A 25,159-nucleotide genomic window follows, 5' to 3' on the forward strand; every position below is an offset into this window, starting at 1 on the left:
ATACTTGTTTTCTGTTTTCCTAACATTTTTCTTCCTTTATCTCTCAATGAAAAGTAATGTGCAATTTAGGACATGATGTAAATCTAGGGTTTATTGATCACATATTCAAAGACACCTACAGAATGAATCTTTAGGATGGGAGGTTCCACATGGCATTTGTCTGGAGTAAGAATATTTTAGGTTGTGCCTTGACTTCTGAATGTGAAACTAGATACGATTACCACAAAGTTAAGACAGGATAATTACAAATGAAGATACTCTAACACAAAGACTTGTAGGATTTTGTTTAGGTTGTCAACGGTTGTTTCATCCAAATTTTCTTCATTGTCATCCATGGTGTGCCAGACTTCAGGGAAAGGTGATGGTATCAGATGCAGAACTGGAACACCTAAAAAGAAAGAACCAACTTGTAATTAAGTGCTTATTTCCAGTGAGTAAAGAAGAGAGTATCATTCTTCAAGCGCAAGTCTGGGTGGGAGCTCTGTACCATTTAAGGACAGCTGATAACCCATCATTTCCTGTGTACCTCCTTGTATCTTACCCTTTCACTCCAAAGTCATTTGGCCATTAAACAAATGTTCATTAATTCAGTAAATAATTATAAAGCACCTCCCACGTACCAGTCCCTGTTCTAGGAATTGAGATTTCATCAGTGAAAAGACCAAGCCCTGCTCATACGGAGCCTACATTCCAGTAAAGAAAGAAGCAAGGAAACAAATATAAAAATAATTTTAGAAAATGATAAAGATTCTAAAGAATAATAAAACAAGATAAGCTAATAGAGAATGAGGGGCAGACAGCTGGGCCAAGAAATATGTATTTAAAGTCAGGGAAGGCTTCTTTGAGAATCTAACCTTTAACTAGAGACATGCAACAAAGGAGAAAGCAAGCTGCGCAAAGATCTGGGGATGAGCATTCCAGGCGGCACTATTCGCAAGTGCAAAGGTCCTGAGGTGGGAGTGTGCTTGGCCTGCTTGAGGAACAGCAGGAACACAATGTGGCTGGATCAGAGCAATAATCAGAGAGAAAAGCAGAAAGAGATGTTGGAGAAGAACAGAGTCAGAAAATGGAGGCCCTTGTAGGTCATGGTAAAGACTTTCAGTCTTATTCTACATGATGGCAAGCCACCAGAGCTTGAAAGCAGGGAAGAAACAAAATTCGATTTACATTTTTAAAAGATAACTCTAGCTCCTATGTAAAGTATAGGGAAGCAAAAGCAAAAGCTAGAGACCAACTGGGAGGCCGTGGCAAGAGTCCTTGAGTTGATTTAGACTTCCACCATCGACATCAAGGATATTGCTTCTCTATTAAGCAAAAAACACCAGAGTACACAAACTGTAAGAATATTGTCTTACTCTGTGAATGAGAAGGCAAGGTCAGTGGAATATGAGCTTTTATAAATATTCTAGAATGAGGGTGGAGGCTCAAGGATTTGGAATGACTTTCATGAAAAAATAGAAACCATAAGATGCTTAGTAGATGATTTAATTTATCAAGAAATTGAATGTAGTGGCTCCTCATCCTTCTAGATTGTTGCAAATACACACAAAAGACAATAAATATAAAATAAGTAAAAAATGCATATATGCACGCACATGTACACACACACACACACACACACACATATATACACATTACCTCTTCTTAAAAATGGGATATGGTCATCCTGAATCACACCTCCATAACCGTAATTCTGGAAATACCACCTCTCCCACGAGTGATCCTTGAGCAAACCTAATTTGTGGAGTTCTTGTTCTGCAGATGATAGACAGCAGATGATTATCTGTTCTTATCTGATCAATACTCAGAATGCATAAGGACTTTGAACTCTTGGCACATGTGGTCATCATTTTTTAAACAAATTACAGCAGCGGGCACAACTACAGCCATGACAGTAAACATCTAGGCTCAACTTGGGTGTGGACGTTCAATAGTAGTTCAAGGAGAGAAGACTCACACGTGGCTCTAACATTACAGGTGAGAACCTCCTTAGAGGTAGATACCAAGTAGGACAATGGAGAGGAATAGACAATGAGAAAACCAGAGGAAAATGGCGGCGGGCGGGGATGGGGGGTGGGGGTGGGATACGTAGGTTTACCGGAGACTCCGTTCAAAGTTTCTCTTATAATATTCTAGATTTGGATATTGGCAAATTCTGAACTCACAGCAAAAGTATGAATGAGATGGCAGTGTTTTTCTCGATGCTTAGAAAGAATACAATTCTATCCTGCTCCAGGAAGTCCATACAGTTCCTAAGGAATTCCTAGTCTGAAGCACTTGCCTCAAGGCCTTCTGGCTTGGATTTTATCATAAAGATCTATCTCATCTACTTCATCTCTCCCTGAGGCCAATTGCCTTTTTTTTTTTTTTTTTGGTGTGTGTGTGTGTGTGTGTGTGTGTGTGTGTATGTGTTATGGAGTAGGAAGGGATAGTGGAGGTATGAAGGGAAGAAGCTATTCCCCTTTCCCTTCTTCAAGCCCTATGCCTCTGTCTTGAGCTATAGATATTTTGTTTCTTTGCCTGGCCTGGCTTGACCTGGTCTGGACTAGTCTACTCTCGTTTAATTGACACTAACCTGTCTCTAAAATGACTTTTGAAGGATCTTGGCTTTCTCTTGCATCCGATCTCTTACTTCCTTAGAAAATAGAGATTGTTCTAGATTTAAAGGAAAATCGTGTCTGAATAAGGCAAGAAATAAAAGATGACAAAGACAGAGATTAAAAAAAAAAAGAGAAAGAAAAATTAAAGAACATCTTTTGGTATCATAAAGACATAACATTCATCATTAGCCAGCATGCTTTGCTGACTGGTTTTCCCTAGACATGCATTCCATATGCTGCAAACAGGACTCTGGGAAAATAGTTTCAAACCATTGCTAGGGATGTGCAAATATTAAATGTAGCACTGTATGTTTCTATTTCCAAATGCAGTCTCATGCAGGAAAATAAAGGAGCCTACTAAAAAAGATAAATAGGAACAATAAACTAATAATCAACAAAGCAAGAAAAAAAGCCAGCAAAGTATATTACATCTACAAATCACATATTTAAATCATAACTTTTGAATTTTAAAATGTAGTTTGGTGCGTAGGAAGGAACTAAGTTGACTTTTAGTGACGGTGGTGCTTACCAATTGCTTCAAGTCTATCAAACCATCTGGCAGAGTTTGGGAAAAAATTGGGAAATGTTGGGTTGGGAGCTCCAATTAAATCCAATAAGACCAATAAATCCTAAGGGAGAAAATAACATTGTTTAATCACTGTCACCAAAACACGTTTCAGATCCACCAATGGGAGAAAAAAAAAACAGTCAAAACTAACTGCACTTCAACAATTGAGAATAACCTAGAGAGCTGTATAAATGAACAAAAGGTTTAATAACATTGTGAACTAATTATTTTGAAGAACTTTAAAAAATCTTGCTTATGCAATATAGACAAATGGCAAAGTGTAGATTGTTTGTGTCTGTAACCCCAGAAGGATATCACTCAAGAAACATTAGAAAGAGAACATTTACATAACATTTTACAGATTAAAAAAGAATATTTATCTTTATTTTCAAATAGGATTCCAAGCCTGTCTGATCATCTCTTCCATTCTAATTAGTCCTTATATCCTTAGTCTGCAATGCTACAGCTGCGTATAGGAAAGCACTTGCGTAGTAACTATTTACTCCTCAAGGCAGCATCTTGGAAAAACTTCTTGACTACGAGCTCTGTGACCTTCTGTCTCTGGATCTCCATTTCCTTTTCCATCAAACCAGAAGCTCAAACTTGCTGGTCTTTAAAGGCGTCTCCTGACGATAAGCCTCCATCATAAGCCTCCATCATTGCCCCAGGGTTTCTCATTTGAGCCATAAAACATCAGCAGGCTTGAAGACTCCCTGAAGACTACTTCCCACATTAAGAACTCCTGATTTAGATCAGTGAGACAACATGTGGGTAGATACGTAGCACAAGTCCTGACCCACAGTACATAAATACATGCAGAGTTTATGATTCTAAAGACATAAGATCTATTAACTTATGGATAATGATCAAATATATTCTTGGAGGGAAAATAGGTTTGTTTGAAATAAGAGGATGTTTACAAAGCATGATAAGCTACTAAGAGGTCTCTCCCCCCTCCCCCCGCCCCCCCCCCCGCCCCCAGGGAAGAAAATAGTCTTCACCATGACTATGGATTCATAGATTTGGACTCATAAATAAATAACTTTGTTCTTCCTACTGATCAATCAGGTCTCTCTCCTCCTCCTCTGAACCCTTTTTAGCCACTTGGTCCAAAGGAATGAACGAGGTGCCAACCATATTCCCCTGACCCATTATAAGGTGCCAACAGATAACAGGATGGAGACAATGCCAACATGATGTGTTAGAGCCACAGAGGACACTGAACGCGGCCAGTTGGACTCACAGGGTGAAGGTCAGTGATATGGCAAAGGACAAGGATGAATGGAAGGAGTTAGGAATAGACTTTCAGTTCACAGCACAGGGATGGATGAAAGCACAGGGAAGCAAGAAGTCTCAAGAGCAGCATGAAGTTCCCAACTGGGGTTAGTGAGGACATAAGACCGAGTGAAGGTCAAATATGGGAAGAGAATCAGGATAGGAAGAGAATTCAAAGGTGGAGTGAGGGACTAGGAATGAGGTATGGGCCCAGAAATGGAATAAAAATGGGGCTGTGTGCTGCACTAATTACTTGATAATAAGAACAGGATATTAAGGCAGCATCGCAAATGTTTCCATCCCCATGGCAACAATATTACACCAAAACAGACACGTCCAACACAATGTCCCCTACACATTTGGAGTCATTATAACACTTTAAAGCCACCAAGGAAATTCTTCACTCCCATCCCTATACCATGTCTCACTCCCCTCCAGTTCCCAAGACCCAAGCCTCCTCAGGCTTTGTAGAGAAGCTTCAAAGAAGGGATTTGCTCTCACCATCTCTATACAGAACCAGGGAATGTGCTCCCATTGGACCAAACTGAACCTGGGATGTTTCCTTAATCTAATTTTTTATGTCATTTTAATTAAGCTCAGTCAAACGTAACTTCTAACCCAGAATCATTCTTTGTAGCTCTGGGATTCCTCAAAAGCCCAATGCCTGCCAAAGAATGTTCTATAATGAACGCTCTGTTCCAAGAATGCCGTGGCATTTTTAGGTCTTTAATTGGCTTTAGGTTTGGCTTCCTTTGACACAGAGCCCACAGCTGCAGCACCATGAAAATTCCCAGGACTGACCATGCCGTGCAGTTGGTTGGTGTCTTTGGCTCCAGGCGGGTGCGGTGTCGATGCCATCTTGGGAGCTAAGTGCCGAGATCCATACAGAGAATCTCGAGGAGACCAATGAAGAAAAGCCTCTTCCCCATCAAAGAAAATCAGCTGGAGTGAGAGATCTGGCTTGGAGTCTGAAACATTCTGGTAAAAAGAATAGTAAAAAGGTAGCAAAAATACTGTGAGGGTTTAAAAAATAGCATACGTTCTTATTAACTGGGCAAAAAAGACAGATATACCATGAAGAAAAGGAAGATACCAAAGCAAGTGAGAATATGCCAAAATGCATTTTGTACCACTTTGCCTCCAAAAGTGATCCCATTCCCCATGGTCTTCACCCGTGTAAGTCTCACTTTCTCCTACTCCCTCTGAAAATAGAAGTCTTATATTTTTTTCTTACTCCTTAGAGAACTTAGAAACTATGAAACTGTCATGGCAGACACAGAGACACCCACCCAGTTCCCTTCCAGAAGGATATGTTGCCCCTGCTACCAAGAGAGCTGTCCACAGGTCTTCGGCTATTAGTTCTTTTAGAGATTGCCTCAGCCATAGGGGTGTCCTATATCCAATGACTGATCTAAGCAGGTCCTGGCGGCTCTATGGGGCCACTCCACCTCCAGAGCTCCCCAAGGTTGGCTGAGCCTGTTGTTGAACCTGCAAGGTGGATGGACTTCTGCCTCTGCCTAATCCCATTTCTCTCCCCTCCCTGCTGCGGGTGTTAAACCAGGGCCACTCCCTTAAGAATGACCTAAATGCTAAACTCCACGTCAGTGTGCATCCCAGGGAACGGAACCCGAAACAACTGCACATTGTCCTTGCTGCCCACCTTAATTGAGTCTGCAACTTTTTCATTGAATCTAGGCTCAAGGATGCACCTTAGGAATGCAACAGGGACACAAAGAATAATAATTACAGCCTCTCTTTTGAAAGAGTCTACACTTCAGCTGGGTTAGGAAAGATAAAACAACATGGACAACACGTGCCAAGGGTCACAAATGGAACACCAAAACTTTTGTGGGAACTGGATAGAAAGACAGGTCAGATCCCTGGGGTGTCAAGGAAGACTTTATGAGCCAGGATTCAAGCAGAACTTAGAAGGGTCAGGAAGATTCTGATCGATTTTATACCTTTCACTGTCTGCTCACACTTTTCAGATTAGTCCTTCTGGTACCTTAACCCCCACAGTCCTTCAGCCCCACTGAAATCCCTGATCTATTGAATCCTTCACCTGTTCACAGTCCTTCACTCCCATGAAGTCCTCACTTCCCTCCACATTCACCTTAAATTCCACAGCCAATCATTCTAACCATTCCCTTGCATACATGCTCAGCTCCCTGGCCTCTCTCTGCCTTGGCCAAACGCACACGGCGAAAATATAACCTCTAGCCCAGCTCTCTGCCTACTCTGTGCCTGCACGCAGCCGGACCTCGCTGAAGAAAGGTACACAACCATTTGGTCTCTGCACCTCAGTACAGCACTGGGGGACATGCTCCCATCAGACCGAACTGAATCTGACATCTCCCTAATCTTTTATGGACGTAACTTCTCCTCTTATCTCTCTAAAGATATTTAAAACAGTGTCCCTTTAAGTTACCTCCTGCTCCTTACGCTCTATTTTCTCTGAGTTCATTTTTCATATTGTTCGTATTGGTCTACTCTTTCATGCTGGAGACTGTCCTCAAATGTCTGGTCGTCCTTTGTGTTCATTCATATCAGAGAATAAGGTACTAAAACACTGATCAGAGACAGATTGGTTGGCTTCAGCGCAGGGCAATCTGGTGCCCAGTTGGGTGTTTTTCACTGAGCACCTCCAGATCTTGGGTCTTTTTCATGAGGTAGTTCACACTCCCCAGAGAAGGACCATCCGGTTTCCTCTCTGAGGGGCATAAGCTGCGTGCTGGCTTTCTCATGCTGAAAACAGGGAAAGGCTGGGGACCTCACTGCTCAATGTGCAGACTTTCACCTAATCTCCTTGACTTCCATGAGAAACTTCATTCCTATCTTCCTCTGCATCTGGTGTCCCCACATCCAGAACCCCCCTGGTTCAGTGTCTCCAGAAAAATTATCCTGTCCTCTCCTGCAAGGCTACTGGTGGCATACTCACCCATCTGCCAGAGATGGGGTGGGAATCTATATACCAACTGGTCCTTGTGCAGACTAACAAACACTCCCCTCCCCAGCCCCCGGCCTCACTATCTCCACTGATCCCTGAGCCACTCCAGGATTTTGTCAGGGAACCACTGGCTTTTCCATTTCCTCCTCGCTCTGGAGGCTGTGACTTCTCTCTACTTGGGTATGTCATTCTCCATTTACCTTCTGTCTTCATATTGTGGTTCCCATTAACACATGTTCCCTAGTTTCTTCAAAGATGGAATTTTCCTGATTGTTTTAGGGTGATTTCCTAAGATGGAAAAAAATGTCTTTATCGTCTGAAAACTAAGTTATCTTTGTATGCTAGTCATTGCAATTGTTTTAATATTGCCAACTGGTTGCAAAGTTCTAGTTCCAAATCAAACAGCATAATAACGAAACACCAGCACAGAATAAGACTGCCCGGTACCACAGACATTCTGCTCATGCCGGGGCAGAAACAAGAGCAGTTTTCATATTCTACAGGCTTGAAGGTTCAGATGCCTCCCTGAAATTTCAACAGCTGAGTGACTCCAGAGGTCAGCGCAACGACTCATTTTCTGTCCTCCAAGCGTCTGATCGTTAAGACAGGAGTAGACCATGTAGACAGTGATCCTGAGTCCTGTGAGGCACTTTGCTCCTTTTGCTTCTTTTCAGGATTAGCAGGAAAATAACTGTGGCCTTCCATTTTTGGTAACTCAGTCTAGCACCTTGGAGCTAGGAAAATCTGGTTTGTGAGGGTCTTTCAGTCTTTCATGGTAATGTGATAAATCTAGTTACCAGTGTCAACATAGCAGGTGAATTATCTGCAGGCTTTCCCCATCCAAGGTTGTATCAGCTAATGCCACAATAAGAGGGTGTAAAAACCCACCCCAAACCCAAGTGGCTTAACACAACACTCATGTGTCCTCCCAGGTCTGTAGGTCAGCTGGAGGACTATTGATCTAGGCTGGTTGGAGGAGTTCTGCCTCACCATGCAGTCATGAAGGTTGGCTGGGCTCCACACGTCATATCCTCCCCCTGGGACTGGCAGGCCAGCCAGGGCGTGCCCTTATGGTGGCGGCAACGGCACGAGACAGCAAACCCAATTGCGCAAGCTCATTCCCAGCCTCTGCTGGTATCATATCCACTAGTATCCCATTGGCCAGGACAGGTCACATAACCAAGTCCGGAGTCAAGGAATGAGAATGTACCACCTGCTACAGTGGGAAGGCACAGCAGGGTTACAAGGGAAAAGACAGGAATGCATAACTGTAATCTTATTCCTGGAGGGGTGCATGCAGTTGGAACAATAATCCAGACTATTCTGCCGTCCTCAACCAGGTCACATTCCACTCCCACGTACCCAATCCATGACAGCTGAAGAGCTTCCAACAACACCTTAATACAAATTTAGTTAAAGTACCCCTGGAAAAATGAATCTGATACTCTTCATGTTTCCATCAAATGTGATCCATTTTTTTTAAATACCTACATCACTGTTACTTCTACGAGAAAGAATAATTAAGAGAATGTGTGGAGCGCCTGGGTGGCTCGGTCGGTTAAGCATCCGACTTCAGCGCAGGTCATAATCTCACGGTTCGTGAGTTCGAGCCCCGCGTCGGGCCCTGTGCTGACAGCTCAGAGCCTAGAGCCTGCTTCAGATTCTGTGTCTCCCTCTCTCCCTGCCCCTCCCCTGCTCATGCTCTGTCTCTGTCTCTGAAAAATGAATAAACTTTAAAAAAAAAAAAAGGAGAGAGAATATGTGTGTGTGTGTGTGTCTGTGTGTGTTTTGATGAGGATGTCCACCTAACAACCCATTTGGTCCTTTCTGTTTCTGGTCACTATAAGCAGGTCTGAGCTCCAGAGAAAACACACCCACTATGTAGACTGTGCCTTTCATTTAATGTCCTTAGAATGTAAACATGGAAAATTAAACTTTTATATCAGCTTCTGAACTCCCTCACCCAATTGCTGGGGAAGGGTACTAGTTAAAAGCAGGACAGAGGATGGGACAAAGACATTATAGGAGGTTCAGGAAACAAAACAAAACAAACTAAAAAAAAATAGTGAAAAGGACACTGAGAGGTTACAAACAATTCTTGCTTTCAAGTTCAGCATATCCAGCAAAAAAAACCAGAACCAAATATCTCTATTCCTTCCATTACAAGATAAACCTTTTACTTCTTTACTCCCATTGTAGCAAAGGCTGGCCCCTTCATAAAACTCTGAGGGAGAAAAATGCATTTGCTGCCTGCGAACAAAGTTTTTTGTTTTCGCTTTGTTGTGTTTACTTGGTTATGAGTGATATCTGAACAAAATGTCTTCATCTAGGTTAGCACTTTTTTCCAATGTACCCTTCAAAACACAGAGACTGAAATAGCATCTGAGAGTCCCAGAAGTATTTTGAGCTGAGAACGTACAAAAGCTCTGCTATGCTACATAAAATTGAGCCGAGATTCACAGATAATAACAATAATGCATTTCTGCTCCAAGTTTTTCATCTTGATATGTCTGAAAAACCCACTCTCTACTTCAGAAGCACTTTTCAATCAACCCTTTCCCCCCAACTCAAGAGCCACACCTCTCAGATTAGGAGGTTGTGATGTTTCATGGCTACATGAACAAGAAGAAATAAACCTAGTTCTCATACATATGCCTGTACCAACCATCCACCCTCTTCATTTTTTGCAAAGAAATGTTGCATTTAATTTAATGTGCATGCAAAATTAAGCAATTAAGTGCCACTGAATAAATTCACTGTCATGTATCCTAGGTTTATCGTCCATGGTTGACATTTCAAATAGTGTAATCTTCCAATTAATATTCATTCAACCTCATGTCTTTTTGCAACAAATTATTACAAAATGTACTGAAAGTCTACATTTCTAAATGGCCTTCTTACTCCCCCAAGGATTCTAGAATTCACTCTGCGTTTTATTCCCAGAATCTTCGAGACAGAAACAAATACCTTCAAGGAAAGGAGTTGCTTGTCTAAAGCCCGGGCAAGCTCCAACAACATCGCGCATGGCACTGCTGAGTCAGTGGCTCCCACAAACACCCTGTTGTCCCAAGGGGGAAAATACTTGGAGTCGTAGTGACAGGCGAGGACCAGGTGTCGTTTAGCGGTGGGATTGAGGGTGCTGATGATATTTGAGAAAGATCGGTACCCATAGGGTGTCTGACTCAAGAAGGTGTCTATTTCCAAGACCCAGTCGGCTTGAAGTCTTTGAATTCTCTGCATGATGTGCTGATCAAAACAAAAACCAAAATTTCAGATCTAGACAGTTTCCATTGGTGCACTGTATATATATATATATATATATACACATATATATACACACACACACACACACACATATAAATTTATGTGATGCCTTTCAATGTAAAAATGCAATACGTGGTTATAGAGTTAATAGCAAGGGTAATTAAAAGAAAAGCTATCCCTCTCCCTCTCCCTCAACCATACCCCTGCCAAGCAATCCCAACGCACTGTTGGTATTAACTGATGTTAATAGTCTGATGTATATCTTTCCACACCATCCTTATTGTTTATATATACATATACTAGCACACAAACATGTATTTGGCAAAGGGGTACATGTTTTTATAGGAATAGAATCTATACATTATTCCGACCCCTGCTGGTATTTAACAATACCATCGGGGTCATTTCTACATGTCAGGAGACAGAGACCAGTTCAGTATGTATTAAAGTCCACTTTCAATACTTCTAGGAGGCTGAGAAGGCATTTTGAGAAGTCAGATACACTGAGGTCCTACAGATCTCAACTTCTACCCTAAGTTCTTTGAGAGCAAGAACTGCAAATGGTAACTCTTTTGTCCCAAGAGCACAGCATGTGCCCCAAGTTCAGCAAATACTTCAAAATGTAATATACACTAACAAAAGATTCTGATGGTATAATGTCCCACAAGGGGATTTCTGGGGGATATCTGAGGTCCCACCCACTTTAAGAATCAATAAACAACTCTGAACCATAGTGACACATCAAGTAGTTTTCCTCGGCACCAAAGGCGAGTTCAGACCCCACTACAAACGGTAAACATAAAGAAGAATCTGTTTTCCTATCTCTCTTCATCACCTGGGAACTAATGAATCACACAGTGGCTGATAGGAAGCAGATGGAAAAGAAACACCACTTCCGAGACTGGCTGTGTCTTCCTTCAGAGTCTAGACTTCATGGTGTGGCAAGTTACGGGGAGGTCACTACTGTTCCATTCGCCCTTTCCTGCATTCATTTCTCCTTCACTTCATGTTTGTCAACTAGGTTTCATTTATTTTATGTTGAAATATTGTGTACATCTTTGTAAGTGTGCCTTAAAGGATCTTTTAAAAAAAGTCAGACGACAAACTAACCATCAACAGGACTGGCAATTTGTTGCACCGTGAATATCCAGTAGGGAAGGACCGTGAGGTGACAAACATACAACTCATAATCACTGGAAAAGAATCGAGGCTTGGTTTTTGGTTGTTTTTTCCCCCACCCCCAAGGAAATACAAGATTTTCTAGCCTAGCCAACTCTTGTATGGCCTGTCATAACTAATGTGACAAGACATGTAGGCAAAGGCTTTGGAAAAACTGTGGCAGGAAGCTTCCAGGAAAATAACCAAACCAGAACGAGGACACGGATTCCCCATTCAATTCTGTAAAAGCCAAATAAACAAACGGTTCCCTGATACTCATTCCCTGCTTTCTGCAGTGACGCGGACTTTGGTCACAATGGCATGTGTACACAGTCCCTTACCTTTTGTATTACAAGTTCACAAGTTCTCTTTCCAAATAATAAAAAGAAATGTTAATAACCTTTCAAATAATTAAAAGAAATCGTCATTCATATCTCATTCACTTTGTTTTCATCCACAATTCTTAATACTGGGCTTTGCTCACAGTAGGCTATCTCTAAATATGGGCTGATTCTAACTAGTAAGTTATTCTCAATGAGAACAATAAAATTATATGATATCAAGCTTGGGGAGCTTGAATAGAGACAAATCATTGCGCATCCAAGATCGGCTTTCCACAGAATATGAAAATAAGTTATTCCCAGACTTTAGGGAAGAGAAATTTTTCCATAAAGGGGTCATCTTTAAAAAAAAAAACAAAAAACAGGCGTATATTCCAGAACATCTGGTATCCAGATGATGAACGATTCCAAATCAATAGCAGCCCGTATGCTTACAGAAATGAACTGAGATTTAAAAATATGTATCTGTTAGCTTCATTCAGCTGAAGTCTCACACACAAACTCATTTCTCAACTACTAAATAAGTTGTGGGCATAATTTCTGATATCTTATGTTGACACTAAAATCCACAAAAGCCTCAGCAAATGTCCCCAAAAGAGTCCTCTCTGAAGGAATCTTTTTTTTTTACTCAGTGTAAATTTTTTTTTAATTACCTTAGCAACGAATTTCTTTATAAACAATCGTATTGGCTCCATAATCTCATTAGGTCACCAATATCCTTTGTTGTGCCTTTGGCTTTCAAGCTTAGTCTGCAAGTTCCCACTGCAATTCTCTAGAGTGGGTTCCCCAAACCACCGCTGTGCTCACTAGAATGCCCTGAAACCAGGTAGGGAGTGCTTCCTGAAACTAAGTAGCAAGAACCCAGGCCCGCCAGGAGTGCAAAGGACAGTTCAGAATATAGATTGTATTTTGGATTATTCTAGATTTATTTTTTGGACGGGGAAGGGAGAAAAAGACAGAGAGAAAGAGATGGATGGATAGAGAGAGAGAGATGAACACAGAGACAGACGGACATTGGGTAGAGCCAAAAAGAAAAGGATACAAAGATAAAGGTGGAGGCGAGGAGAGAGAGTGAAAGAGGAAGAGAAAGTCAGACATAAATATGACATTCTACTTCCAGGAGGGAAGGCCCCAGGCATTGTAGGTTAACATTAGTGAATGATCCTGGGTCTAATTTAATTTCACTTAAATTCTTATTTCCAGGTTCCAAGAAACAGTAACATTAGCAGCCCAGGTTTGTTTGGAGGAAGCAGATTCTACGATGTTTGTCCCAAGTCTACAAACATGTCATTCTCAGGATGCTGATTCCTGACACGGGGGACGTCAGGTACCTCCTCCTTCTTAGACACGTCGGTCTCCCAGGCTCCATGCTGAGCGCTCTCCACACGGGGCCCTCCACTCAGGGACAGCCCCACCTTGGGCTGAAGAAGGCCAGCTGCCACTTCTCACGTGTACTGTGCATCTACAGGGGATTTTAACCCCACGGTTTGTAGCTTGCCTCTTTTAGACAAAGTTTCTGGCTTGCTCCTTACGAAGATTTCATCATCCTGATTTTTTAGTTATTTTTTTTATTCCTATCTCAGATAGAAATTACCAAAAAACCCCAAAATTTCATGCCTTCAAATTATTTATTCTACAAATAAATTATCTCCTAAAAAAATAAAACTTCTAAAAATCCAATAGGCGTCTTTAGGCTCCATGATGAGAGGCAGTAAAAATGGAGACTCTGGGACATCGTTCTCATATTATTCTCTGAAAAAGAATCCATTGCAATGCACATCTTTATCGTCAACTGCACAGGTCAGTTCAAAACAACTTTATACCAAGTCCACGTATCTTTAGATTTGAGAGTCTTCTCTAGCTACAACCCTGAAACGCCATAAATTATAAAACATGGAATCCAATGCTCCAAAAGGCCTCAGGAAAAAAGCAGATTTTCCACCATTCTTGTTTGGATTTAGTTCTGAGTGACAGGTCAAACTGAGTGCATTAGTGTGTAATTTCCTCATCAGAACCCAAGTGTCATCTACCTCATCTTTTTTTTTTTAAGTTCATTTATTTTGAGAGAGAGAACTCGAGTGGAGAAGGGGCAGAGAGGAAGAGAGAGAGAATCCCAAGGAGGCTCTTCATGTCAGCACGGAGTCCAATGTTGGGCATCGGGGCTAGGAGCTAGGATATCATGCCCTGATCTGAAGTCGGATGCTTAACCAACTGAGATGCCCAGGCACCCCACCTCAGTTTTTTAAGTTTATTTTGAGAGAGAGAGAGAGAGAGAGAGAGAATCCCAAGCAGCACAGCTCTGCAGAGCCCAACACGGGGCTCGAGCCCACAAACTATGAGATCATAAACTGAGCTGAAGTCAGACTCTTAACCGACTGAGCCACCCAAGTGTCCCCACCTCATCATCTAAAGTAGAAATCCCTCTCTTTCCACAGCTTAGACAGAAATCCTGGTGATTTTCAGGACACCTGGGTAGCTCAGTAGGTTAAGCTTCCAATTCTTGATTTCGGCTCAGGTTATGATCTCATGATTTGTGAGATCGAGCCCCACGTCAGGCTCTGCGCGGACAGCATGGAACCTGCTTGGGATTCTCTCTCTCTCCTTCTCTCTCTCTCTCTCTCTCTGCCCCTCCCTGGCTTGTACTTGCTCTCTCTCAACATAAATAAAAAATAAACTTAAGAAAAAAAGAAAATACTTGGGAGGTGAAGTCCAGGAATATCATTGAAATGAGAGGTATGTATCTCATTCTCCAACTTAGGCAAGAGAAGAGCCAGAGGTGGAGACGTTTATGAGCACACACTGGTTCCCCCCAGCCACCGCTTTTCAGTGATAGGATTGTGAAGTCAAGCTGATTTGGGTCCAAATTCTGGTCTCATCACTATTATGTTTATAACCTTGAGCAAGTTAACTCATATACCTAAACCTCCGGCCTTTTGATCTGTAGCACTAGGATAATAATAGTACCCACACGACAGCATGGTTGTGAGGACTGAATGCAAAAGTCCATGCGAAGAACTCCATAAAGTACCTGACTTCAAAAAACAGTGCTCCATGTAAGTCAGCCATCATCATTATTATACCTCGCCCCGCCTAAAGGTTAGAAAGAACTAAGGCACTCTTTGGGTCTCCACCATCTAATTCCTTAGGAGAAACAGGTGCTTGGTTGGAAGACAGGCGCCTAATGGGGCAGCAGACAATGGCTATCTGGGTTGGATGTCAGAGGCAGAGTCATATACTGGGTACAAGGGATGAGCCCAACGGCTGTGTTGCTGGACCTTGCAGGTGTCACTCTATGACAGAAGTGGGTGCCAAGGTCTTTTGCCTGGAGAGTTAGGCAGATGGAGTACTCTCAGAGGAGGATTTGAGGGGTCAGTCTCTCCCCATTCTTTCCTGAGCTGCCCCTTGAAATGGGGCTATTTTGAAAAACATTCATTCAGAGGTGGGATATCAGATTACTTAGGAAGACTGGCACTAAGGAGGCAGAGACACAAGGTCTAGCCCAGCTATGGTATAATTTACCCTCTATAGCAGTGTCTTTCAAACTGCAGTGGTAAAATCAGTGAATCTCGAAATCAGTTTAGTGGGTCATGACCAGTATTAAAAAAAAACAATACAGAACAAACTAGTAAAGTAGAATTAACGATATCAGAGCAAATCACAGGTAATGCAGGTAATAAGAGTGCGGGTTTTTTTTCATGAAACTTTGGTGTCAGTTAAATCTATTTTTATATTTGTGTGCACAAAATGTAAGTTTTTTTAACTTTGCTATTTTTTTTTTTTTAACATGGATCAGAATCAGAAGTTTGAGAAACACTGCACTGGAGAAAGTAGCTTATAACTGATCTTGACTTGCTCTCCAGGGAGAATACAATTTTCCAAGAGGAATGAAGGCCTCATAGGACAGTAAAGCCACTCTTGGCCAGAAACTGTCAGTTAAGGACTGCTTAGGGCTAGTGACGTTGGGTGGTTAGGGTCCAAGAAAACGTGCTGGGGTGCCTGGGGGTGTATTATAGAAATGACCAAGAGTTGAATACTTAGTACCCTATCTCATGTTGTACCCCAACAGAGATTTCACACCTAAATTGATTTAGATGAACATGTATCACTCAGTTCAGAACAGACATTTACTCTCAGTTGTTTGGTTTTTTGAGTTGCTTATTTTGGTGGATGCTATGATGAGATGACAGGTCTGAATATCAGACAACTCAGAACTTGGGACATAATATTATCTCCCACGTGCAAGCAAAGTGTTCAGCAACCTCCAGATTTGTGTGCTGCGTCCTCACCTGGCGAGCCGCATAGCTTCCAGGGGATCCCGGGTATCGCTCTATCAGCAACGGTCGTAAGTCATTTTGCCACATTGCTGAAATACTGGTGCCTTCTGCAACTTGTCGAAGAGACGATGAATTCAAAATGGCTGGTTGGTGATAATTCTGAGGATTAAATAACATCATTTAACTGGCTATCATTTCATAACACGGTCAGGACTTATCCTGAGACATTTGCAATAGAAAACTATTTCTTTTGAATCTCAAACTAAGGAAATAGGTCTTATGCCATAAAGTAAGTTAAACTACTCAACTTTCAAATTGGCCCATTAGATCTAGAAAGTTAAACTAACTGTTTTGGCAGCTTATTTTAAAAAGAAAATGGGGGCACCTGGGTGGCTCAGTCAGTTAAGCGTCCAACTCTTGGTTTCAGCTCAGGTCACGATCTCACACCTCGTGGGTTTGAGCCCCACATCGGGCTCCACGCTGACAGTGCAGAGCCTGCTTGGGATTCTGTCTCTCTCCCTCTCTCTGCCCTTCCCCCACCTCTCATTCTCTCAAAATAAATAAATAAACTTAAAAAAGAAGAAAACCTAAAATTACATATGTACTTCTCATTACATATTTTCGTTGTAGAGCTCTAAACTAGATGATCATTGAAATTCCTTTCAGCCAGAGTTTGATGATTCTATAACCCGCTAAATAGTACACTTTTTATCTTCCCTTAAAATTATTTTAAAATTCTATTAACACTCACATTCATAGGAACATTTACATATTAGCTGAATTAACCTTAAAGAGCTAAATAAACATAAAAATTAAATTTGCTTTTTTTAATGTATATACATATATTTTTTGAGAGAGAGAGAGACAGAGAGAGAGGGTGCGCGCGCGCGCACACACACACACACACACACACACACACACTCAATGTGAAAGCAGAGGAGGGGCAGAGGGAGAGGGAGAATCCCAACCAGACTCTGTGCTGGCAGCACAGAACCCAATGCAGGGCTCCATCCCACGACCCTGGAATCATGACCTGAGCCAAAATCAAGAGTTGATCACTCAACCAACTGAGGCACACAGGTGCCCCTCAAATTTGTACTTCAGATATAACCTCACACACTGTATTTTCTTGTGACACTAGTAATGATGAATCATCGATTCATTGCGTGTTTATCAGGCACTCAGTAATGCAATGTGTTACTCCTCCCCTAGGTAAGTGAGTGATTGATCAGCTGATTTCTGCCCTAAGGGGAATGATGAAGGTCATATAGGATATTAAGTTCTTCGGAATGCAAAACAGAAACTGAAGGAGCCTTTTCTTCTTCACAGTTCTTTCCAGCACCAGTGTTGGTTAAATATGTCTCAGTAATCACATAGGTATTTCCTCTCCAAGTGGCTGGTGAGAAACTCTGGAATTAAAGAATGCTAATTGCCAATCACTTATACTCATCTACACTTTGCTATGTCTCAACATTACTCTCCAGTGTGATCATGCGGAGAACATGGGCTGTGGGTTCAGACAGACCCTCTCAACTCAGCCCCCCACCACTCACGAGGTGTGATGCTGGTGAGTTACTTAACCTCATTAAGGCTCAATTTCCTCATCTGTAAAGTGGAGGTAATAACACCTACTTCCTAGAGTAATTATAATTACGTGAGCTAACATATATAAGCCACCATAGTAAACATTCAATAAGTTTTCATTCTATTACCTTCTATCATACATGAAAGAGGTATAGAATTTAGAGCTGGAAAGACACTTAGAGATGATCTAGTCCAACCTCCTGAATTTATGTCAGTGGAAACTGAGTTTTTCTTAGAGAGCAGATGATTTTCCCAAGGTCATAGGAGAGCTCCAGGTAAGTCCATGAAAAGATCCGGGTTCCATGGATTCCCCCTCCCATGCCCTTCTGCTCTGCCTCCCTGCCTCATCTATGAACCTCCAGTTACTCCCAAATGTGGATGCTGTGTCCAAACATCTTAAGGTTTATCTTTGTTTAGTGATAATACATTTTTAAATATACGTCATGAATTTGTCACCTCAGCCTTTCAATTCCCTGGTACGTTCAGGATCTCAGTCCTTATGTTAACTCTCAGCACTTTGAAGTAGAAAGCTGAAGCTAACAGACAAAACAACAGAAATGTGAAAAGGGCAAAGAAGAACCTGGAGGCAAGAAGTGGGATGGTTTCTATGGTTAATTACTACTTGACCAGGCCAACAGGAGCCTGTCTGGTCTCTCCTGCTGCCTCACCGCCCCCAGGCAGGGCCACTCGCCCCCAGGGCACCATGCTTCAGTCACCCTGGCCTCCATCCAGGTCCTGGGACCATCCAGGTCCCAAAGCAGTGTGAGAATCTGACCTGTTGAGGCTTTTGCCTCTGCGGTGATTTCTGGCTTCCAGGCTCTTCCCTCTCTCTTCACTTAACTCAGGTTATAATTTGGAGACCCCTTTCTTGTGTGTTTACTTGTTTAACATCTGATTTCATATTGGATATCAGCTCCACGAGGGCGGGAACTATCTTTACTTTCTAGTCTTCCCAGGGCCACACAGTGCCCTGGGCATATTGAGTACTCGAGAAATATTGGGTGAACTCATCAAATAAGGAATTGACAGAGGAACTACCTCTCTCAAATTGTCTCCACTAAGACAATGCTTATAGAATAATAAAGTAAAATGGGCATTATACATATCAAGTCAGTTAAATGTACAAGCAATCATAAAAACAGGAAAACAAGAAGCTACCTACTGCAAAGGGCCAGGAAGTGCGATGATTCAAGTTTTGTGGTCTTTGCTCTTTTTACATTTCTAACAGTCAATGCTTGTGATGCTTTAGAGTTGGTTTGGCCCGGGGCAGTCTCTGCGATAACCAAGAACTGTTGTGTCGGGAAGGCTGTCTGACCAGTGACTCCTTTTCTGTTTAGTGTCCATTACTCTATCCCAGAGCCTACCTGGTCACCGTGGACAAGGTCCTTCACTGCATGTCCACAGCGGGAGGAAATCAAGCTCATGTTAAAATGGGCAGTTTATGGAGACTCTAGAGAGTTCTTAAGAGATTTGAGGAAAAGCAGGAACAAAATAAATAACCCTCCAGCATCACTAGCTGTAGCAGATATCCTACATGAAATATAGTTGAGAAACAGCACCAAAAAATGCTTAAGCCTTCCTCTCAGAACCCAATAAACATAAAAATCTCTGCAGAGATCAGAGGAAGGAAAGAGAGGAGAAACCTGGACAGAAAGTGTGGGCTGGACATGAGGAAAGTAAATGAGGCAAAAACAGTGTTGAGCCTAGTGCTAAATGCAAACCCCCAATTAGTCTAGGATTATTTCAGTTAAAAGGCACATCGACAAGTTTCTTTAGTATAGGCATTCTCAGAGGAATGAGTCTCTATTACAGCCCCTGCTTTGTCTTTTCAGCCAGGCAGAAAGGACAATAAGTCTGCTTTGGGTGACAAGAATCTTTCAGCTAAAAAAGTGTGAACCAGATATCCTGAAACATCTCCTCTAGGCTAATCACATGATGCTAGGCCAAAGAGGGTTTTAATTACATAATTTGTAGCGCTGGCCCAGCTTGCAGGGGGATCTGAGGTCCCAAGCCATTGAATTAAAGAGAGATCATTACAGAAGCCCAGTGATTTCAATTCTAGTTCCCATCCCATATGAGTGTCTCCCAGACAGCACTCAGGTTAACTCCTGTGTCTACCAGTAAATTCAACCCAGCCAGCATTTACAGACACCCTTCCAGTGTGTCCGAAGTCCCTGGCATGACAAATGCAGTTGTGGAGAAGTTGAGAACCGAATAAGGTAAAGTTCTGCCTTCTTTGAATGCAATGAGCCCTCTAGCTAAAAGAAAAGCAATGTCTTTCTTCCCCTACCAACACCCAGCCTATCACTGACCGCCCTGTCCCCTGACTTGGAGTCTCCATTGTTGCTTCCCTAAGAATCATGGCGGGTAGATGGGAGAATGGCTAAGAGCTTTTAAAACCATGGAAGAGGGGAACCCTAAACACTCAGAATATGTGTGACTCCAGAAGCAAAAGTGTGAAGGGCTGAAGACAGCAGTAGCAGCTTGCCAGAGATGACCATGGAGGAGAACCCCTAGGTGAGGCCAACCCTCCTGTATGTCTGGCCTTGCTTCAAAAACTCTGCCCCTCCACATCCAATATGACTTGAAATTTTCTACGTCACCCTTGTTATAATAAAGGAAGATTCTACCAATACACGGAGTCCCAACTTTATGATAGAGAAAGTTTGGAAACAACCTAAATGTCCAACAATAAAAGGACAGGCAAATTATGGAATGCTGATGATTTTGCAATTATCAAGTGATGCTTTCAATGGGTTTTATCGGTTCAAGGTAACACGCATACTCTTAAGTGACATACTAAAATATAAAACCATATACGGAGCATAATCCCTAGTAAGAAATAAGTATTCACATGTGTTATTTTAAAAATAAATAATTAGTGTTTATTGAGCATTTACCACATGGCAGCACTGTGCTAAGTGCTTTAGATGGCTAGCTCAATTCTCACAAAAACCTACAAGACTGATATAATTGTTGTCCATTTCTATAAATAAAAATACACACATATATACATGTGTATGTGTGTACATATAAATATGATATATATCTATAGAAAGAAAGAAGGAAGGAGAAACAGGAGGTAGGGGAGAATGAGAAAGAGAGAGAGAGAGAGAGAGAGAGAGAGAGAGAGACTAGGAATAACAACATCAAAACGGTTAACAGCAATCATCTCCAAATGTGGGATTATGGTCACAACAGTTTTCTTTTTAGTATACTTTTCTGTATTTTCCTGGTTTTCTAAAATGAGCACATGTTAACTTTATAATGGGGAGACTTCAATAGAAGCCATACTTTTTAACTAACAGCTTCCTTTAAAAAAAAAAAAATGCAACTTTCCTAACAGCCATTCATCTTCCACACCTAAGGGAGGACTGATTTAACAAGATTCCTTTTAACAGTCAGTTGACAAAGTTGTACCAAAGGAATGGGTCTGTACCAAAGAAATAGGATTGGGGATCAAGGATGGGACAGGATTCCAGAGAAGTAGTTTTGGAATAAGGCCCAAGCCCCAGATAATTAACCTTTAAGCTCCACGAGGGAGATCCGGAAAGGGGCTAAATAGGGAGAGAAGGTTCCAGAAAGAAACAATCTATTCTGGAATTCCATTTAGGATCCACTCTGACCCAGGAAAAGAGAAATAAGCTCTTCCTCTGGTCCCCCCAACCCTCCCACCAGCCCCACCCTCCTTCACTCCCTGGACACTGTTCCCTGTACCCTCAGCCAGGACTCATCTACCTTGGAGAAGAGAGTGGAAGAGGAAAGATGAAGGCTCTTCAGTTCACTGGTGTAGCCATAGTCAAGTGTCCTCACCTATAAATTGGGGATGAAACTTCTCTCCTCCCAGGGGCACTGTGAGGTTCAAGTGAGATGGTTATACATGAGCGTCCTGGAACCCAGATGCCAATGCCTCTAAATATACACCTGTGGGCCCACCTGAGAATCTAACCATTTATACTACTGCCTCTATGGGAAAACGTTTGCAGGTTTCAAGCAACCCAATCACAGTCCCCCGAACTCAACCACCAAGTAGGGTTGAACTGTTTTATGTAGTAGATGCCACTGAAAGAGACACGCCTTTACTTCAAAGCAAAGGAAACAGATTTCAGAATCAATGTTTTCTTTACTGTACCTCACCTTTTGGCAGACCAGTGTACCAAGGGCACACCTCAGTGATTAAAATAGTTAAATGCCATATATAGCAGGAAGGCGTGTGTTTTAATATGGACCAACTCACTTCCCAGGCCACAAGCTGTACTGGACATCTGAAGGACTTTATGTAGGCCTACCGAGTAAGGGAGGAAAGAACCAGAAACTGAGAACCGTCATGGTTAATCTTGTCATTTGCTCACACCATTTGAATGTACTCTTTTTTTTTTTTAGTGTTTATTTATATTTTTGAGAGAGAGAGACAGAGTGTAAGCAGGGGAGGGGCAGAGAGAGAGGGAGACACAGAATCTGAAGCAGGCTCCAGGCTCTGAGCTGTCAGCACAGAGCCCGACGCGGGGCTCAAACTCACGAGCGGTGAGATCATGACCTGAGCCGAAGTCAGACGCTTAACTAACTGAGCCACCCAGGCCCTTGCTTACACTATTTGAAAGCATCCAGTTTCCTAGTAGAACAGTATTTAGAAGCTTCTTAAAATAAACATAAAAGGGATTTACCCTTTCAAAGACTTTTCTCAAAAGTTAGTCTCGTTAGTTTTAAACATGTCCAGAATCCAACACCTTCTCCCCCCTAGAAATACACCCTGCCTACAAATGATGCCTAAAGAACAGCTCATTCAAATACTCCCTATCTCACTTACTCACCCATTCAGATGTATCAGAAAAACACAGTTGGTGTGGCTCCACATTCCGGTTATTAATGCCCCCTTCCCAATTTCTGATCAGGAAGGTACCCAGGATGAAGTGAAGAAGGAAAGGATTTAAGTGTGTAATTCAATGTCCCTTAAGGGACCTTACTCCTTCTGAACGCCCACAGAAATTTTTTCTTATAATGCAGTTATTCTTGAGTTTGCCTTCCCACATCCTCACCAGGTTCCCTGTGGCTGGTGGTCTCCACGTGTAGGTCGGGGCACATTGTGGGGTCTGAACCCTGAAGCTAAGTAAGCATAACCCAGAGAACTCAAGCAGGCTATTCATATGCACATGCACGCGGCGGGGTGCGAGCCCACGGTTGACCACACAGGGCCCGTGCAGTCGCCAGTGTGCCCTGTATTCCCAACGTGCCAGCAAATACAAGCATACTGTAAGCATTTAAAAGTTCTGCTCAGCAACGCGGTCAAGGTTTATAACCCTGGACTGCTTTTTCTTACTATTTTTAAGGGCATTTTACTCCGATATCATTAACATATGCATAATTCCCTAGCAATTTCATGATTTCAAAACTGTTACACAAGAAAAGGAAATAATTTTGAACCTGTTTACTGCACGCAGAGGAAGCTTGCCTCCTAAGTTCCTTATATGAATTTCCACCTACAACCAGATACATTGCTCTGACAATTGCATTGACTCTCTTAAGGGGAAAAAAAATTTTTTTTAAAGTGAAGCTGGTCTCCAGTTAGAGCTGCTCCGCTTAAAAAACCTAAAGCAAACGGTAACACGCGTCTGTCTCGAGACTGCACGGAAACCCCAGCGTCCCAAGGGCGTCCGCGGCTGCAGCGGTGGGGGAGCAGTAGGCACACCCCCAGGCGCGCCGGGCACCCCCGCGCCAGCCGAGCGCCGCGACCGCTGGCCTCCCGGGTCCCGAGTGGGCGGCGGCGAGGCGATGCGCCCTCACCTCCCCGCTCGGCCGCCGCCGGCTAGACACACTTCCTGTGCCTATCACTACCCGCATCAGACCGCAGCCGAGGGGAGGCTGGTGACATCACCCAGCTCCCGAGGCTTCTCCAAAGCAGTCCCGAGGCCAGCGAGGCACCCCGACGAGGACGCAGAGCTCCGATTCCTCCGGGTGCCCGTTGCGGGCACGGCTGCCTGGGCCGCGGACGGCGACTCCGTCTGCCTCCCCACCCCCCTTGCGAAAGTGTGGTCGCCCGGTCCCCGGTCCCTGCGCGCGCGGCACGAGCCGCCCAGGTGCAGTCGCGCAGCGGCAGCCGCTCACCTTCTCCTGGGTCCAGTCTGCGGCGCCTCGGCTGACCCCCCGGGCAGCCAGGGGCAGGGCAGCCGCCAGCAGCAGCAGGTGGAGGGTGCCCACGGCGCGCCGGTCCCCGCCGCCTGCCATCTCCGAGGCTGTCTAGGCGCCGGCTCCCTGGGCCACCAGCGGTCACGAGCCCGGGAACGCGCGTCCTTCGCCGTCCCCCTTCTCCACCCTTGGGTCGACTGCGCCCGCCTCCCCATCGCCTCCCTGCCGCCTCCCCACTGCGCTGCGCAGGCCGGAGACGCAGCTCTCCTCCCCCCACCCCCAACCCCCGACCTTAGCAACCCGGGGGCTGGGCTGTCCTGGGAGGCGAAAGCTTCCGAAACAAGGGAAGGGAGCCGGCCACTTCCTTGTCTTGGAGAGGAAGGAAGAAAGGAAGAGACAGGGAAGAGGCGTTTTTATGATCTCCAGTGCCATAACTGGGAATAGAAAGGGGAGGGACAGTTCATCACACCCTATGAGGTTATGGAGTGTTTTCCCACAGCTCTGCAGGAAGGGATGGACAGGGAATCCACATTTACTGTACCAGGCACTGTCCTAGGTGCCTGGCTCTTCCCATGTCCCCTTATGTGATCTTCATAACCAACGAGGTAGGTATTAACCCCACTTTACAGATGAGAAAACCGAGACTCAAACCCTGTACAGAGCCTGAACTAGAACCCTCAAAGTATTTCCTTTACAATAGCCCATTATATCTTTTCTCTTTTCTCACAAGTAGTTGCCTTGCCTTATAGGCAACAGATCGTCATACTCACAAACTGAGTATGGTTGAGTGAATCTTCATAATAAATGAGATCGAAAATGTTCACAGTGGCTCTTTACATAGTCATCTTCCCCAGTGCATGCTCCCAAAAGGAATACCTAAATATAATTGTATTTACTTTGTAATATCAAAGATCACTGTTATCAAGATAACCTTAGGGAAAAGAAAAACAAAATAATATTTCAATTTTGTCTGTAGGTATGTAGTCTATGTTGTCAGGACAATTATGTCACCATTCTCTTTTTCC

The 25,159-nt window shown here is 43.2% G+C and overlaps 1 protein-coding gene across 1 annotated transcript; it reads right to left on the reverse strand.

Annotated features, from left to right (window-relative positions):
* Positions 1-73: 73 nt before the first annotated feature.
* On the reverse strand, positions 74-24,321 carry QPCT (glutaminyl-peptide cyclotransferase). The gene is made up of 7 exons (XM_047068672.1): positions 24,114-24,321; positions 16,440-16,586; positions 10,358-10,636; positions 5,245-5,421; positions 3,130-3,229; positions 1,639-1,755; positions 74-388 (listed from the first exon to the last, which is right to left on the reverse strand). Exons 1-7 carry the CDS (start codon positions 24,231-24,233, stop codon positions 243-245), a joined length of 1,086 nt encoding a protein of 361 aa, XP_046924628.1. The 5' UTR covers positions 24,234-24,321; the 3' UTR covers positions 74-242.
* Between the last annotated feature and the right edge of the window lie 838 nt (positions 24,322-25,159).

The sequence above is a fragment of the Lynx rufus genome, unplaced genomic scaffold (genome assembly GCF_022079265.1).
Source record: "Lynx rufus isolate CCGP_SWC_20201006 ecotype Redwood Valley unplaced genomic scaffold, mLynRuf1.p SCAF_8, whole genome shotgun sequence".
Taxonomy (NCBI): Eukaryota; Metazoa; Chordata; class Mammalia; order Carnivora; family Felidae; genus Lynx; species Lynx rufus.

Excerpts from the sequence above, each read along its gene's own strand:
- QPCT (XM_047068672.1), bottom strand. The coding sequence starts at position 24,233 with ATGGCAGGCGGCGGGGACCGGCGCGCCGTGGGCACCCTCCACCTGCTG. Across the intron at positions 10,637-16,439 it reads GAAGCTATGCGGCTCGCCAG|CACATCATGCAGAGAATTCA; the intron begins GTGAGGACGCAG and ends TGTTTTGATCAG. Across the intron at positions 1,756-3,129 it reads TGATAGACTTGAAGCAATTG|AACAAGAACTCCACAAATTA; the intron begins GTAAGCACCACC and ends TATCATCTGCAG.